This window comes from Myotis lucifugus, unplaced genomic scaffold (assembly GCF_000147115.1).
Source record: "Myotis lucifugus unplaced genomic scaffold, Myoluc2.0 scaffold_112, whole genome shotgun sequence".
Lineage (NCBI taxonomy): Eukaryota > Metazoa > Chordata > Mammalia > Chiroptera > Vespertilionidae > Myotis > Myotis lucifugus.
Genome location: NW_005871160.1, coordinates 460,375 through 478,877, shown reverse-complemented (window position 1 = coordinate 478,877; position 18,503 = coordinate 460,375). Strand labels below are relative to the sequence as shown.

General features: G+C 38.0%; 1 protein-coding gene across 4 annotated transcripts in view; it reads left to right on the top strand.

Moving 5' to 3' along the window:
• Positions 1 to 16,903, top strand: part of TBC1D19 (TBC1 domain family member 19) — a 109,182-nt gene extending 92,279 nt beyond the window's left edge. For 3 of the 4 annotated variants that reach the window (XM_006093260.3, XM_023757751.1, XM_023757752.1), the window contains 6 exons: positions 1,083 to 1,115; positions 2,400 to 2,509; positions 4,683 to 4,774; positions 8,726 to 8,841; positions 15,182 to 15,252; positions 16,220 to 16,903. In XM_006093260.3, coding sequence (XP_006093322.1) covers positions 1,083 to 1,115; positions 2,400 to 2,509; positions 4,683 to 4,774; positions 8,726 to 8,841; positions 15,182 to 15,252; positions 16,220 to 16,294 — 497 coding nt within the window. In that variant the 3' untranslated portion in view covers positions 16,295 to 16,903. The remainder of the gene's footprint in view (positions 1 to 1,082; positions 1,116 to 2,399; positions 2,510 to 4,682; positions 4,775 to 8,725; positions 8,842 to 15,181; positions 15,253 to 16,219) is intronic. The other variant, XM_014459650.2, reaches the window with a different exon arrangement.
• The last annotated feature ends 1,600 nt before the right edge of the window (positions 16,904 to 18,503 follow it).

Genomic DNA, 18,503 nt, shown 5'->3' with positions numbered 1-18,503 from the left:
GGGGGGGGGGGGAGTAGAACAAAGTCCTCAATATTTCTGAACGTTTTCAAAGAGGACAAGTTAGACTTGTTCTGTGTGACCTCTGTGGTCAGACCTGGGAATAATAAGTGAGGCTTCCACGGAGCCAGAGCTCAACCCAGCACGAGGAATAACTCCCCCGAGTTAAACCTGTTCAACATTTGTAACCGGTTGCATCGGGAACTCATGCAGGCCCTGCTGCTGGGTGTGTTTTAAAGGGAGACTGAACAGGCATGTATTATAACTCACTCTAGATGACCTCGGAAGGCCTTCCTCTGAGCATGTTGATGATTAAAGCATTTCTATACTATTTTTCAAAACCATAAACTTCTCAGCTTTCTCCTGTAATGTGTTTGCAGCCTGACTTGGCACAGTGATAGTCAATGGTGTGTATATTGCAGAACTTCTGTTTTGAACCTAAGTTGTACAAATTCTGATTTTTCACTTACAATGTGACAAGATGTTTAGCACACCAAGTTAGGCTTTGAGTATTTCTCTGAAGTGGATGTGTCATTTACTTGTGTATAATTCTTGCCAAAGATTACACTGAATTTGTACTATATTCCTGCCAATACTTTTTCTAAACCACATTCTACGATAAAATTTTTGATAAGTTTACAGAGGAATGTATCTATACAAGGGTACCTTGGAATGCTCCCTTTCCTTTTAACAGATTGTACTCAAATTTACAGGATAAATCTGTTTCAGGAAGGATATAATCTATTCACTTTCTGAGACCATATAATTAGTCCTTTAACTTAGTCCTGAGAACTGCCTTCTATTTTTGCCCTGTTTTTGTAGTATATATTCAAAGTTTTAATTTGTCAACATTATCAATAGAAAATTAACTGGATATATATTGTAAATCTCTAGTTTTCTATTTTAAAGATATTAAAAAGCATTTATTTTTGTTAGTTACCATCACTAAGTCTTTCTGACATTCATGAACAAAGTAGAAACAAAAAATAGGAAAACTTTCTATTTTCAGTTTTAATCCTCTAAAGTTTACCTAATAATTCAGTGGGCATACTAATTGAAAAGAAATACTTTATTTTTTTTTTTAGGTGTAATTCCTTTTCATGGATTTTCAATGTATGGTAAGTTGGGCTTGAAAATATTCACTGTTTTGTTACACTTTAGAACATTAAACATGAAGATCACACTTTATAGCGCATCACCACACACTGAAGTGATTGTGAACTTTTAAACATTGAGTTTCGTATTTGTTTATATGTCCAATGAAAAAAACAATGTCGTCATAATTGCTCAGCTGGTGATTGCTCGATAAACTAGAATTAAAACAAATTGAGACTCATTGACACAGACAACAGTATGATGGCTACCAGAGGGAAGGAGGGTAGTGAAGGATAAAGGGAGCCAAATATATGGTGACAGAAGATTGTCCCCACTATTGCTGCCCCCAACCTTTAGCCTAAACAGAAATACCTTAATGCTTTACTTTTGTAAAAAGAATCAGCAGTAAATTAATACTTTTCTTTGTAAAAAGGCCCTCAGTGTCCTACATCAGATAATCATGGTGAATGATGTAACACAAAACGTTGAAAACTAGCCTTCAGTGAAACGGAGTCAAGGGGCCTAGGACCTTTGCCTTATGCTCTCCTTGATGGTGTCAGCTGGGGTGACTGATGCTGTAATGTCATGTTGCTGTGCACATCAGTAGGCTGGGGAAATTGTGGATTATAGGGCGCTCTGCTTTATCTCTTATAAATATGTGAGGAACGTAAAATAGAAAACCTACAAAGGTTAAGGACATAAATTTTACCTCTAATAATAAAAAATGCTAGCCCTTTTGTCCTATTTTAATAATTTCACCTGTAAGCATTTTTCAAGCAAATCGTTTTTAAAAGGGGTACTAGAATGATTTGGAGGACAATTAATGATGTCAGAAAGTTTAAATCTTCTAACAATTCTCAGAGCACAAAATGCATCAACTCCTGATTGTTCACATTTCTAGTCATTGAAATAGTCTAAGGTTTATACACACAGGGAGAAAATGTTTGCTAAGGAAATAGATGATGCTATAGAGTTTAAGTATACTACTTTAGAAAAATATGTTAATTATCCACAAATACTTGAGTCGCAACCACTTATTTAGTTAGAACCAGTAGAATAGAATAATCATAATTCATCCCCCCCAGGAACTCTAGTTAGTCCCTTACCACTTCAGTTTTAGTTACTGTCTTTCTTTCAAATTATAATATGTATGTCTTTTAAAATTTGATTAAAACTTTCATTTAATTTAAACTTGTCTATGAATGAATATTACTATAAGAGATGAACTTACTCTTTCATTTTTATGAATTTATCTTTTAAGTTTTAGTAGTTCTGCAATATTACCAATGATTTTTTTATTCTTTCAGTTGCACCACTTTGTTTTCTATACAATGAACCTTCCAAATTGTATCAGATATTCCGTGAGATGTATGTGCGTTTTTTCTTCAGACTTCATTCCATCTCTTCTCATCCTTCTGTAAGTTCATAAAAAGCTGGATCAAATCAGACTCTAATCTGTTTTTTATCCAAGAAAAAGTCTCCTACTCAACTATAAAGCAACAAATTTTCACTTCTGGTGTCACCAACAAGGTTCTATCAAATAAACAAAAGAGAAGAAGAAACTGATATTTAAATATTTTGGTAATAATTAAAAGGTGGAAAGTCCTTTATCAATTGCATTTAAATGATCTCTTCTATGTTAAAAGAAAAACATAGAAATGTCTGTATTATCCTCTTTGGCAAAAATGCCCACCTTCCTTGAAGGCTGATTTCCTCACCTGTGGAATGAGGTTCACCTATGGAATTGTGTTTCTGTAGCCTGCAGAGCTGCAGCGAAGCCGACAGAGCACCCGGGTGGCACTGGCTCATGGCAGGTGTCCAATCAATGCTGCTGTTTTTATTGCTATGATTATCGTCATCACCTCTTCTTTGTTGTTAATTAAAATAAAAAAATGTATTTGTCACTTATTTTTCAGTTTCATGTTTGGCTAATTCTCAGTTATCATACTAGATATTTTTCTTGTATTTATTCAATAGGTAGCTCCTTTGGCCTCAATATGAAAATCAAGGAGAAGCAGATTGGGCATTGAACATTTTTATCTGTCTTATTTTGGCCGGTCCTTTGTTGTATCTTCTCCCTGCTATGAGCCTGAGTAAAAGCAGTGCTTATTTTCAGTTACACTTTTTTCCACCTCTGGGCCTGTTTTGAACAACTTGACTTACTCTCCAGAAGAAACATTAGGTTGGAATGTGTCGGGGCTACCAAATTTCCCAAGGCAACCGTCACCGCTGCTAAACTACATGGTTGTCCTTTATCCCCCCAGCAAACTGTATTCCTGTTCCCCTTCCTCCACCTCCAGTTTGCTCTCATGCATCACTAGTGACAGCTGGCAAATAACAGAAACCAGGGCGTCACCGATGCCCAAAGGGGGCACCACCAGTTACCCTGGTTTCTTCTCTCTCAGACACCTTGACTTAGTGCTTATCTTACATGAATGCTTAATCTAGAATCCTCTGAAATATATTAAGAATTCTCTTTTCTAATGCTTCATTCTTAGCATCAGATTTCTTACACTCAGATTCTATACCACTTTATGCTTCAGAGTTTTGACCTGGCTGCTCAGTACACACCCATGGGTTTTCCCCGTGCAGAGCTCTGAAGCTCAACACTGAGCCGTCTGGGTATTCCTCTGTCTCCATGCTGACCCGGAGGTGTCCTTTTTCAGCTAATTGATTGGGCCAGCCCTGCCTCTGCCCTTTCTTTATTCCGTGGAATAAAGACTTAGAAGTGGCCGGCTCCTTTTCTGGCTTGCAGCTAGACTGAACTATTTGGAACCATTACAGCCCTTTTTCTTTAGAAATTCAAAAAGAGGATTAAAAGTTCCTTACCAAAATCAACCCTGAGGAATGCTGAGCTGCAAGAAAGACTTTATTCAGAGTTGTCAAGTAAAAAATGCACTTGCAAAACCATCTGCTTAAATTGGTTACTTCCCGTACTCTACAAATAATGCCCTTTTAGGAAAGTAGATTTCAATAAAAAAATAATCTTTATATGAAATAATACAAAATCGTGTTTGATAACTTTCTGGTGCAAATCTCAAGCAATCAGCAGTCAGTCTTTCCCTGTGGATGGATTTCAAAGAAAGTGGAAAAAATCAGGAAATTCTTTCCCTGATGGGTGAGGCAGCTGGCAGGGAAGAGCTGTGTGGGGGGAGAAAGTAAAGGGTGTGGCCGAGGCACCAGAGAAATACCTGGAAACTGGCATGCTTCCAGAAAAAACTAATTTGCTGGGCCCAAGTGATAATGCATGGCTTACAAAGTGGCAGCTTTTCTATAAAACGATGTTTTCTTTGGATTCTGAATATTACATACCAAGTTATGTGGGGAGCCTATTGTGTTAAAAGGAGGCTCCATTGCATATCTGTAAGAGCAGGTTTCCATAAAGAGGGATAAAATGTATCTTTAAATACAATGGTGGAAATCATTAGTGTATGTCCTGTTTTTGACTCTTAAACAATATAAAAAAATATGTTGACAAAAATATTTATGTTGATACTGGTTTTCTCATTTTCATTTGAATAATTTATCAGCAGAGTTAATTTTTAAATACTAAAATATGTATTCCTCTTGTGACTTATTATTGTTTGCAGGGTATTGTGTCACTCTGTTTGCTATTTGAGACTCTTCTTCAAACTTACCTCCCCCAACTCTTTTATCATCTACGAGAAATTGGGGCTCAACCGTGAGTATTTTTCTCTCCTAATTGAAGAATAGATTAGTTGACATTAGAAGGTTCCTTTTCATCATTGTAAATCACTTGCAAAGATGCAGTAATTTTTCAGAGAAATTAAACTAACAATTTTTCCCTATAAAACAATTATGAAGTAGTAAATTGTAAGTCTGCATTGTACCAAAAATTCTTGGAAGGATTATTTGCTAGGATTTTTGTGCCTGGTACAAGAATCACTAAAATGAACTAATTTCTATTCCTAATGAAAGGTGTTGGCCAAAAATGAAGCAAAAGTTTGTGGAGCAAATACTCCCTGAGAAATGTGATAATACTAAAATTAAGTCAGTTTAGCCTAAATTGATCAGAGAGCCCTTTATGAGAGCTATGTAAGTTTAAAATTTGCTGTCTTGTTAAAGGAAACTAAGTCAGTTACCTATCAATGGTTGTACACTGTGATTTTTCCTTCCAAAAGTTGGAATATTTGTTCATATTTCTCAATATGAGTTATCAGTGAATATGCAGGATACCTCTGTACTTAAATTTTATTGGTTCTCTTCTCTCTCTCTCTCTCTCTCTCTTTTTTAAATAACAGTGTATATAAGGCAACAGAAATTTCTAAATGACTTTACAATGTTTTGTTAACTATATTCTCTGTGCAACTATTCCCCCTTTCAGGAGGGCATATCTGAAAGGAGCACAAAAGGCGTTAATGAGAAATGGAACAGTTTAGTGTTTATCTTCTCCACACTTAAATCCACAGCAGATGGATGGATGAGTGGGTGGGTTTAAGAGAAAGACCCAGATTCAAATTCTAACTCTGCTAAATTGTATAATCCTGGTAAAGTTATTTAAATTATCTAAGTCTCAATTTCTTTCTTTAAATCAAGATAGTTTAAATTCCTCATTTTTTAAATCAAGAGAATTTTTACCTCATGCAGTTGTTTCATGATTGAATGATTAGATAGCTAGCTCGCTAGCTAAATAGATAGATAATATATAGATCTCTTTCTTTGTCTCTCTATTTTTTTCTATAAAGCACCATTGAATTTCAGACTTCTTAGATCTTAGGACTGCCATTTATAAAAACAACATCTCATATCATACATTGATAATACTAAGTTGATATTCTTTCCTTGGTAGCCATTAAACAGGAATCTGTTAATGATAAAGATTATAAAACAAGAATGTGATAGAAATATTGTATATTGAATATAACTAGACTTTACTAGAATGAAGACAGTTGATTGCTAGAAACTAAAATTCTGATATTTGATATTTTTTCTAGCCTATTTATACACTTTAATCATTAAAAGTAAATTTATTTTAATGACAGGATAAACATTAAAATTCTTATGCAGGAAAAAGTATAAAAATTCATTTGTCAAGCTAGAAATAAATTTTTTAAAAGCTTTCATGAATTAAAACTGATAGTGTTGGAAGGTTTTTAATTCAATATTTAATTTCTTTAATAGATATAGAACTATTCAAGTTACCTATTTTTTCTTGATTAAGCTTTGGTACTTGGTTCATTTTATCTGTTATTTATGGACATAAAGTTACTTATAATATTCCCTAATTATTCCCAATTAGCCTTTTGGTATCTATAGACTAAGAATGACTTCACCTCTCCCAATCCTGAGATTGATATTTGTATCTTCTCTTTCTTTTTTATTCTACCTAGAGCAATGGTTCTCAACCTTCTGGCCCTTTAAATACAGTTCCTCATGTTGTGACCCCAACCATAAAATTATTTTTGTTGCTACTTCATAACTGTAATTTTGCTACTGTTATGAATCATAATGTAATATCTGATATGCAGGATGGTCTTAGGCGACCCCTGTGAAAGGGTCGTTCGACCCCCGAAGGGATCGCGACCCACAGGTTGAGGACCGCTGGCCTAGAGGTTTACTAATTTTATTCTTTTTTGAAAGAGCCAGTTTTGGGTTTTGTTGATTTTCTCTATTGTTTTTCTGCTTTAAATATCATATCATAAGCTCTTATGCTTATTATTTTCTTCCTTATGATTACTTTAGGTCTATTTTGCTCTTGCCTTGCTACTTGTTTAAGATGAAAGTTAGATCAGTGGTTTGAGAGCTTTCTTCTTTTCTAATAATGTTATCAATTGCCCTCAAAGGACTGCTTTACCTCTGTCCAACAAATTTTGATATATTGTGCTTTCATTGTCATTTAATTCAAAATATTTCTTAATTTCTCTTGTGACTTTCTCTTGACTCTGGGTTATATAGAGTGTGTTGTTTAATTTCAAAATATTTATAAAAATCTATCATCTTTGTATTATTGACTAGAGGCCCGGTGCACAAAGTTCGTGCACTGGTGGGGGGTTGTCCCTCAGCCTGAACTGCGCCCTCTCACAGTCGGACATCCCTCTTGCAGTCCGGGACCCCTCGCTCTTACAGCTCAGCTTGCTGCTCCTTAGTGCTGCCGCAAAGGCGGGAGAGGCTCCTGCCACCACCGCTGCACTTGCCAGCCATGAGCCTGGCTTGTGGCTGAGCAGCGCTCCCCCTGTGGGAGCACACTGACCACCAGAAGGCAGCTCCTGCATTGAGCATCTGCCCCCTGGTGGTCAGTGCGCATCATAGTGACCGGTCATTCTGGTAGTTCTGCCGTAATGGTTGCTTAGGCTTTTATTATATAGACTAGAGGCCTGGTGCACCAATTCATGCATGGGTGGGGTCCAGTCAGCGGGGGGAGGGGGAGGGGGGGGCTGTAAGTGGTTGGCCAGCCAGCCCCGCCCCCGATTGGGTTTGGGGGGCCGATCAGGGTCAGGGCGGGCTGGGGGGAGGGAAGAACACAATGTGGTACTACTATTCTAATAAGATGCTATGAGAGATCCAGTAAAATGAGATTAGTTGAAGTTAATAATTTAGACTTAAAAATCAAATGAATTTAAACATTTTAAATATCCAGTGGCCAAAAGTTTCTTTGGCATCTCTAAAGAGTATTTTAAAACCAACCAAAACACCTCATTTGTCAATATTATTTTGTACTTTGTATTTTATTCTATTAGAACAATAGTTTTCTCTTTCATATTGAGAAATTTCTGAAACTTTGGGTCTTTTTCAGTCTTACAAGAATTAATATGACACCAACAAAGATGATATATGGGTCCCTTTCTCTTGCTTTAAGAAAATAGCACAGATATTTACCTACATAATAGTATAACAGTTCCATCAAAGAATTTGTCTAGCACCTCTCAGGGGCAGAAAAATGATGTTTATATAGTAATGGATAGTACAGAAGGGATCAAACCAAAGAGTTCATTTCCTGATTCCAGAGATAAATTGTTGTTGTAACATAACCTGATTATAAATAGTGGGCTCTCATACCTCTTAGGGTGTTTTTTGGGGGGAGGGGAGGGGTTGGAATTTAACTGTGTTTTCTGGTTGATCTTTCAGAGTTATGATAACCCCTCCTCTTTAAAATGAAGGGTTTAAAATCAGAAATCTATTTCTTAGTTCCCTTATAACTTTAAAACTATTTTTCTTTGTCTTCAACAATTCCTTTTATTCATCCTATGTAGCCATTTGACTGAGATGTAGGAATATAATTTATTGCGTAGGAAAATTATGCAGCTATCAAGCACTCTTTCAAGTATTTTGGAAAAAAATTTCCAGTGATCATGGCTTGCCTGAAACTGTCAAGACTCCAAGATCAATTCACTGATAGCTAATTAGTACATACCCTGAAAAATAGAAGGTAGAAGTGAGTCTTCAAAAGGCTGAACTGTAGCATAAAGGAGGATCAAGCAGATATAATTTTTTCTCTCAATACTTTGAGACCAATCATTTGAAGACTCATGGTGTTATAAATGCCCAGGAGATTTCTAAGATTCATTTAACAACAGAAGTGGTTTGGCTCTTCTAACCTTTTGTAAGATAGTGCCTTTTCGAAAGAAAAGAAAAAAACCACTGGTAAAATTTATTTTTTTTTCTTTGCTTACAGACTTCGAATATCATTTAAATGGATGGTTCGAGCTTTCTCTGGATACTTAGCTACAGATCAACTCTTGCTTTTGTGGGATAGAATCCTAGGATACAACTCTCTAGAAATTCTTGCTGGTAAGAGTAAGTGCTCATTTGTAAAATACATGCTGTTTCTATAGTAAAGCCCTTTTCCTTTCTAACATTCACCATCTGTAATTGGAGTTTAAGTCTACACTTATCTGTCATTGTTAATTCATGGAAGGCAAGTACTGAGGTTCTGTGATCTAGATACTTCTGTGTAACTGCCCAACACCAGTCTGTTCCTAGTCTTTCTTTTTGGCTCCCAGGAAAGTCCGTTTCTCCCCCTCCACCACTTTCAGTCCAACCAGGGCTTACCGTCTCAGCACCTGGCAGACCTGTGCAGCAGAGTGTAGGCACACACTCCACCCTGGATTCCTCTGACTGTCTTCGTGTTTGTTCTGTGCTCCATCTCAACTCCTGCCTGAAATCCTAACTGACACTGAGCGTCCCCGCGCTTCTGGACTTCAACTTATACTGAATTCAAAACCTTTTCCTTTTTGCTAGTGGTCTCTGACTCCTGCCCTGGTGGCTGAATTTCCTTTTAGGTATTCTCTTAAACCAAAAATATTTTATGGTTTTTTTTTCAGGAAGTCAGATTCACCTCTCATTTAATAATTTAGCAGTTCTTACAACAGATATTACACAAGGCAGCTGCATAACACATAGAGCACAGATTCTTACTGATTATATTATTGTGCTTCTCTTGTACAAAGTAGACTCAGTTATTTTTATCATTGGTATTATCAGAAAATTCAAATAAATATTACAAGGTTTTTATAACAATGGATGGAAAGCAGAAAAGTAGGCAGAGTACTGGGTACAACCTTCTCCAGTTGTGTGATATTGAATAAGCTATTTAACCTGTGTAAGCCTTTGTTTCCATATCTTATATCACTAGTATAGTAAGACACCTTTCTGGGCTGCTGTGGAAATAATGCTTAAGTGAAGATGTTTTTCTTATCAAAGGTTCTCTAGGGACCATATTAACATATTATTGACTGCTGAGAGGTCTAGAGTAATTGGGTGGCATTTTGAAAAGGAAAATTAGAGTAATAATAAAATGTCATAAAGAGAAATATCACCCCTGGTGTACTCAGAGATATCACTTACTGATGTTTCCTATCTCAATGGTTTTTAAAGCCCATCTAAATATGAGTAGGAAAGAATGGTCTACCCTCGTCTCCTTTGGCTGAATGAAGGGACACATATAAACTAGAGATAGAAGGGGTCTCAGAAGTCCTCAGGTATCACCTCTTTCACGCGTTTCTCTCCAGCAGTCCACATCCCCTGAACACTTTGGTGCAGGGTAGTCCCTGTCTTACCAGGTTGCCCATTTCATTTCTGGATGATACCACTTGCTGAAATGTACGCCCGGTAAACCAGGGTCATCGGCATGGTTTTTCTACTCTCAGAAACCCCTCCTTTCCCCAAAGTCTTCTGTTTTCCCAGCTAAATGGACTTGTTTTCTGCTCCCATTGCTCAGGCAACAGGATTTTAGTCTTTCCACCAAATAACTCTCCTCAGGGTGGGTCCTAGGTTTGGAAAGTATTGTATATAGCTTTTTGTCTCATTTCAAAAAGATATTAGTGTGTGTTAATGAAAGGGGTTCAGTATAAGTACTTTCTAATAATTAGGACTTTCCAAAAGTAGAATGGGCTTTTTAATTGTTACCTGAAGGGTTGAAAATTTCTACTATGAAAGAAATGCTGAACTAGAAGGCCTTCAAGGTCTCTTCCAATTTAAATTTTCTCTTTCTGTGACTTATCGCCCTTCAGGAAGCTGAAGTAAAAGAGGCATAAATTAATATTGAATACTGCATTTGCTCTAAGCAGGCACATGCTATGAACTCAATACCTTAAGTAAAAAGTTTCTGATGAATAGGTAGAAATTCAGTCCACACTTTTGCAGCCATCTACTCTTCCTGTGTGGTTTTTAAAAATCAACAGGGAAGAATTATAGCCCATGTAGAATAGCACTAGACTGAGGGCTGCTCCCACCATGGAATGCCAATCAAGAGCCACGGGGCAGATAATTTCAGGTAGATGGATACAAATTAGTTTTGATTATTTAAAATATTTTGTTATTTTTTTGTTATGAATTATTGGGATCCACCTTTTTTTGCTCAAATGAGTTATTAAATATAGTCCTTAGAAATATTTTAGTAAGTATTACTGGCTTTAGTTGTGAATTAATTAGAGCCTTTTGTAGAACAGTTTAAAGCAAAGGTGCCTTAATGTTCATGATAGAATTGCTTAAAATTAAAGTAATGAGAATAGTTTAAAAGACCAAAGTAAATATTAGCATTTCTATATATCAGATGAAACATGATTTCAGTTGAAAACACCCTAAAGTATAGACCTTTTCTCCCGGGCAAACAAAGCCGTGCTGTGGAAGGGCTGGGCAGAGCAAACAAGAGCAGGCAGAGAGGAACTCCTGTGATGCGACACCAAGATAAATAAAGGTTATGAGCACATGAGCACTCTGGGTGCTAAGGTCACTTAGTGACCTGCTCTTTCTTCCCTCCTCTACATTTGGAAAAACAATTTCCCGCCATGCAAACTCTTTCCTGTACAGCAGATCTGACCCTCCTGCCAACCTCTCACTGACTGTTAAATTATGCACAGAAGGGGAAGGCATGCTCACACGCCTTAGCTTCTGAATGTCTTCCTGGTCAAACATGGTTCCGGGTACTGGGAAACCATAAAGACGTTGCTGGTCCACATACATGGTTTTCTTTGATATTCTTGTAAACAAAGAAGCTCAGTGACTTTACAGTACTGAATAAGTCGTTACTGCTAACCCTCATGTCAGTAACATGGTGATTAGATGCTCCGGCCAGAGCCCAGGTGTATTCAGCCTACTGTTTTATTTTTTTTAAATTAAATCTTTATTGTTCAGATTATTACAGTTGTTCCTCTTTTTCCCCCCCATAGCTCTCCTCCACCCAGTTCCCACCCCACCCTCTGCCCTTACCCCTCCCACTGTCCTCATCCATAGGTGTATGATTTTTGTCCAGTCTCTTTGTGCACCCCCACAACCCTTTCCCCCCAAGAATTGTCAGTCCACTCCCTTTCTATGCCCCTGGTTCTATTATATTCACCAGTTTACTCTGTTCATCAGATTTTTTTATTCACTTGATTTTTAGATTCACTTGTTGATAGATATGTATTTGCTGTTCATAATTTTTATCTTTACCTTTTTCTTCTTCCTCTTCTTAAAGAATACCTTTCAGCATTTCATATAATACTGGTTTGGTGGTGATGAACTCCTTTAGCTTTTTCTTATCTGTGAAGCTCTTTATCTGACCTTCAATTCTGAATGATAGCTTTGCTGGATAAAGTAATCTTGGTTGTAGGTTCTTGGTATTCATCACTTTGAATATTTCTTGCCACTCCCTTCTGGCCTGCATAGTTTCTGTTGAGAAATCAGCTGACAGTCGGATGGGTACTCCCTTGTAGGTAACTGACTGTTTTTCTCTTGCTGCTTTTAAGATTCTCTCTTTGTCTTTTGCCCTTGGCATTTTAATTATGATGTGTCTGGTGTGGTCCTCTTTGGATTCCTTTTGTTTGGGGTTCTCTGTGCATCCTGGACTTGTAAGTCTATTTCTTTCACCAGGTAGGGGAAGTTTTCTGTCATTATTTCTTCAAATAGGTTTTCAATATCTTGCTCTCTCTCTTCTTCTGGCACCCCTATAATTAGGATGTTGGTGCGCTTGAAGTTGTCCCAGAGGCTCCTTACACTATCTTCATATTTTTGGATTCTTTTTTCTTTTTGTTTTTCCAGTTGGGTGTTTTTTGCTTCTTCGTATTTCAAATCTTTGACTTGATTCTTGGGATCCTCTTGTCTGCTGTTGGATCTCTGTATATTATTCTTTATTTCAGTCAGTGTATGCTTAATTTCTAGTTGGTCTTTTTTCAAATCCTCCGGGGTCTCACTAAATTTATCAGCGGTTTCTAGAAAATTCTTGAAAAACCTTATAACCATGGTTTTGAACTCTATATCCAGTCATTTGCTTCCCTCCATTTCTGTCATTTGTGACCTGTTTCTTTGTCTCTGCATTTTTTATGCTTCCCTGTGTTGGTAGAGTGGCTTTGTGTGCTAGGTATCCTATAGGGTCCAGTGGCTCAGCCTCCCCAATTACCTGAGGTGGACACTCTTGGTGCATCCCTTTGTGGGCTTTGTGCACAGTCTTGTTGTAGTTAAGCCTTGATTGTTGTAGGTATCACTGGGAGGAATTGACCTCCAGGCCAATTGGCTGTGAGAATCAGCTGTGTCTATGGTGGGAGAACTTCTGTGCTGAAGACACCCTTCTGGGGCAAGACTTGCTTCATTGGGGCTTTGGTGCTTACTGAGTCTGCCCCCTGAGTGTGTCCCTTATGGATCTGAGGAGTTGTAATCTGGATGGTCCCACTCTGACCACTGGGTACACTGGCTCTTGGATCTAAGGAGGTGCTAATTTAGCCTCTGCCTGAGGCTACCCAGCAGGAGCTATGAAGAGATCTGCAGATTCCCCTTTCTTGTTTGGGGTTTGGAGGTGCCCAGATGAGGCCCAGCTGTGAAGCAATGCAAGCTGCTGTGGGGCCTTGGGCCTTCTCTTGGAAGTTCTGGGTCTGTCTGGCCCAGCTGCAGTTTGTTAGGTAATTTTCAGATTGCAAAGAGCCAGGGCATTCATATGCAAAAGCCTCTGTGCATAGCTTGGGTGGGGCGGGGTCTCAGGGAATCAACAGGGCAGAGAAAGCAGCTATGGCTGATCCTTAGCCCTGCCCTAAGAGGCCCTGCGTCTCAGTGTCCCGGTAATCGCTGCAAGCACCTCTGAGAGAAAGCCGCCCTCGAGTTCCGAGTTCTGCCCGCTGCCAGACAGTCCAGTTTCTCCTCGTATGAGTCTGGGTCCCCAGAGACTTCCCGGAACTGGAGTTCAGAGCAGTCGGTGGCTTGTGGCTCCCTCCCGATTCAAAAAGACAGCCGCATCCTCAGTTGCCAGCCCTTGTCGCGTGCGCCTCCGTACCTCCGCACTTTACTTCCGCAGCTCCTCTGAGTCTCAGTGTGCTTTTCTCTTTCCTTCCAGTTGTAGAATTTCCACTCAGCCAGCCTTCCTGTGGTTCTGGATGATGTCCGTTTTGTCTTTTAGTTGTATTTTTGAAGTTGTTATAGGAAGCAGCAATTTCCGGTGTTTACCTATGCCACCATCTTGGTTTCTCCCAGCCTACTGTTTTATATCTGTGTGATTTAAACATGTCACCCAAACTCACTGTGCTTCAGTTTCCACATTAGTAAAATGGGGCAATAGTAGTATTTTACTCATAGAGTTAGTGAAATAATTAATTACTATTATCACTATTCCCATAGTAAAAATCTGTGTGTGTGTGTGTGTGTGTGTGTGTGTGTGTGTGTGTATTTATTCTAGCTATGCAATGTACTTAGGAACCAGTCTTCCAATAATTTTGTAGATTTCATTTCCTAAACTTCAGTACTTGTTGGACAGTGAATGCATTACCACCACAGGTGATGGAATAAACAAGGGCGAGGGAGAAGTCAAGAATCATCTCCAGGGAGTACTGTCTCCTTATCGGGTTGCCTTCCTCTTCCACGAGCCCTTCCGTTGTTCATGATGACTCATTCTCTCACATGGAGTTCTGTGGGAGGTTACATAAGAAGTGGTGCATGTTAGCATTGCTCGTTTTTCATATGCTTATGTTTAATGAAAACAAAAACCCAAAAGTTGTTTTCTATTCAAAGTAGAACATTAACCTTCAAGATGTCCTGTAATGGTTTTTTCGGTTTCAGCTTTTTCCTGTAGCCAATTGCAGGCTCAGCCTCCCAGCAGCTCTCCCCACAGGCATGTCCACTTGTGACCTAAGAAAGTGCAATGCTCAGTATAACAATATGAATACAACAAAACATTGTAAAGATACTTTTAAGAAAAGGTGTTATTGCCACATTTGGATCATGATGCCACCTCAGTACATATGAAACACGATGTGATACATAAAAAAATCCAGTCTCCTTGTAACTTTTTAGAAGCCTCTCTATTGCATTAGTAAGAAACACCTGCATCAAAATAAACCTTAATTTATAAGACAGTCATTAGATCTTCATGCCATTTAAAAACTGTTATAATTTAAGTTGTAAGTATGAAAGAAGCAATTTATAAAATGGCTTTTTAGGGCCTTTGACTATTTCTTTTCCCCCAAACTGTGAGATACAGTTTATCAGCCACCAGGCACTGTTCTCCAGAGACAATCTCTGGAGATTCATCGAAGGACCTTCGCTCAGTGCAGGCATGTGCTTGTGCAAAGCGCCCGTTCCGAGCTCTCGTGCTGGGTTGTGGGCACAGCAGCAGACTGGTGGGGCTGATGAGTGGCCAGCAGTTGAAATAGTGTGCATTCTCTTCCAGTCCTGGCAGCTGCCGTGTTTGCCTTCCGAGCAGTCAACCTGATGGAGGTGACATCACTGGCTGCAGCTGAAGTAAGGATAAGTTTCACTCCGAAGGGATGGAAATAGCTCCTGAGGGCCTGCCAGCCTCAGGCACTCGAGTCTCAGATGCCTGAGACACACTTTACTCATAGGCTAATTTTTTTTAACGTGGGTAAAACCTGTAAGTTCTGAGCTAAGTAGTATTAGGTATTCAAAATTCCTTAATGATGTGAAAATAATCTTGTGAGAGAGTCATAAACAAGATTATTGTAGAAAGCCATTATAATCATTATGGGAAACACTATACCTAGTAATTTTAATAGAAACTATTGGGTCTTATGTTGTGTTTCCTTAGTAGTGTTTACATCCATGTGTGAAGTTCATAAAGAAAAACTAGCTGAGATAGTTAAAGGGCATGTGTTTGGACGATATACTAATGATAGATGAGCTTTCTTGGTTGTTTTTAATTGTGAGTTAATTACTTAAAGCTGGTTTCTTTTCAATAGTATACCTGAAACATGGTTAAACAGTGGCTTGCCATTTTACTGTATTTGTTATCTCTCGTAGAATTGTACGTTTTATCCTTAAAATAGCCGCCTACATTCTTTGTTTAAAGGGAAGAGGATGTTTATGCATCTTGCAACTGAATAAACATTAGTCCCATCTCGAAATGATTTCCTGAAGTCAGTTACCCCTTATACTACTACAACAGAATGAGGATTCCTAATGTACGTTTATTTATAGAAGCAAGTTGAAATGTTAGACCTCTTATAAACTCATGCTACCTTGTATATTTGAAGAAGGCTCAAGGCTAAAGTCCATGCTAGCATTTTGCACATGTTCTAACATTAAGCTACACAGAAAAGGACCATTGTAGCTTTATTACAGAGGTTAGGACACATCTGGAGAATTTAGAGGGTGCGTCGATGATGGCGTTTCTGTTGCCCCTTATTTCATAGGCTTCACTTTGCTGATGAGAATACTGAAATTAATAATTCTTTTTGTTTTTTTGTTTCAGGCAGTTCTTGCTGACCTTTCTACTTTAAAAGTTATGCCTCTTCTTCAGATTTTTTTGTTTGCTACTGTCACCTGATCTTCTTCAAGGTCACTGACAACACATAAAGTTTTTCATTAGAAGCTAATCATGAACTATGCAAACTGCATAAAACCAAAATCCACTTCGTATATAAGCCAATAAAGATCATGTTCCCTCCTCGGTTAAACAAACCTAAGTCATTTTTTGCTTTTTTAAAAAAGAACTCAGCACACCAAATATTGCACTGCATGCTGCTGATTTTCAAGAGAGAAGCAATAGACTGAACTTCTGGCGACTTGAGCGTCCTATAGATACAATCCTGACCTGTAAAAAGCATGCAACAACATATGCAATAAGAACTAAAGATGCTGTAATAAACTTGAAGAGGTAATGCAGCCTCTGGGACAATTCTCTTATGTCAGTTTGTAAATTTATCTCTAGATAATGTATTGTTTTATCTTATAAATTGCTCTTCACTAAAACCAGGGGTGGGGTAGGATGTGGGAAGACTTGAAAAAGATAACGCTTTTAAGTAGAAATTCACATGTGCTTTGGTGTTTTTAACAATGTTTCTTTCCCCAGAGATTTTCTAGATCTCTCTCCACTTTATTTCTCACTTAATGTTTTGTACTAGGGGAGGTCAAATACAGTTGTGTCCACCTGCCAGTATTGTATTCATTATTTCCTGGGGTGGGGGAGAAAGTCAAAATTATGGCATGATCTGTTCAAACTTCTCCACCTTCCATCTCGCGGCGATGAGAAGATGACACTGCTGAGGCCTGTTGCCAGATTCTGTTACTTTGGAGGGTACCTAAGCATTCAATGAAGGGAATGAAATATCAAAACCATATTCGCTTTTGCTGACAGTTGGTTTAATGAGATTTACTTCTAGGGAGGAGCAGCTGCGAGACCAGCAATAGATACTAGACATTCCTTCCAGAACTGACGTCATGCAAGGCTCAATCTTATGTTGGTCTTTATTGTAAGTGGAGGGTCTTATCATATATTACTTCCTAAAGGCCTACCATTTCTGTAATTTGGAATAATAGTATGAAAAAAAAGAAGTCCAAGACCATTCTTTTGATTTTAGGCTCAAATTCAAGATGCTGATCATTTTAACAAAACTCTAAATCAATATAGTGGAACCTTGTTTCTTGAACGTCTCCCATCTCGAACCATTTGCTTCTCAACCCGGCATCCCTTTCATGCTGATACTGTATGGTCAGTCACACATCTCTCAGGTGACAAGCAAAAGAGAGAATGCATGAATGAGTCAGTTTACCACTGTTAAAGTCTCAGGATATTGTGCTGTGAATATTTTGGGGGTTTTTGGCTTTTGTTGCTGCTCATATTATTGTTAAATTTCATTTTTTTACTGTACATTTTATTTCCTTTTTGTTAAATTTTCATTTACACTTCATGTCTTTTTTTGTTTTTAAAGTGCTTATTTATAGAATAAACAGTATCATAGACAGGTACTGTATATAAGAAAGGTTAAAACAGAATCATTTGGGGGTCTTGAATGGATTAATTCAATTTACATGATTTCTAATGGGAAAAAAATGATTCAGTTTTCAAACAACCTTCCAGAATGAATTAAGTTCAAGAAACAAGGTTTCACTGTACATCAATACTCTTACTGAATGCCTAAAATTGTATTGCTTTATCCAAATGTATTCATGAAACATTTATTTATATAGTATATATTAAGAAATACATGAGGCTTAGCACAGTACTGCAAGTGTGGTGGAGTTTGGTATAGCTAGGTATTTGAAAATATTATGTGCTTTTATTCATCAGGTACTTACTGACTTACTAAGGACTAAATAATTTATTCAGCGGTTGATTCCTAATAAACCCATTGTATTGTTTTTGCAGGTGATGCAGTTAGGTCATATGCTTTGCCATTCTGTGTGTGCAAATGCACACTCACCCTGAAGATAATTATGCGCACACCTATGACTCTTATCTCCCTCCTTCTCTCTCTGAGAAAATGAGAAAAAAACATGTAAGGAAGAGAGAGAATTTTAAACGACTATGGTCAAATTTATACAGAGACTCCCATCATTGGCGTCTTTCTTTAGGAGAATATTCATAAGCCTTTTTAAAAGCAGCAGTCTCATGGTCTAGTAGAAAAACACTAGGCTGGATAGTTTTGTTTCTACCTATAAGTCCCTCGATAATTTACTCTCTTATCTGCAATTAGGGGCAGGCAGGGAGGACAGGCAGCAGGAAATTATCGTATTTGCTCTGTGTACCTTCCAGG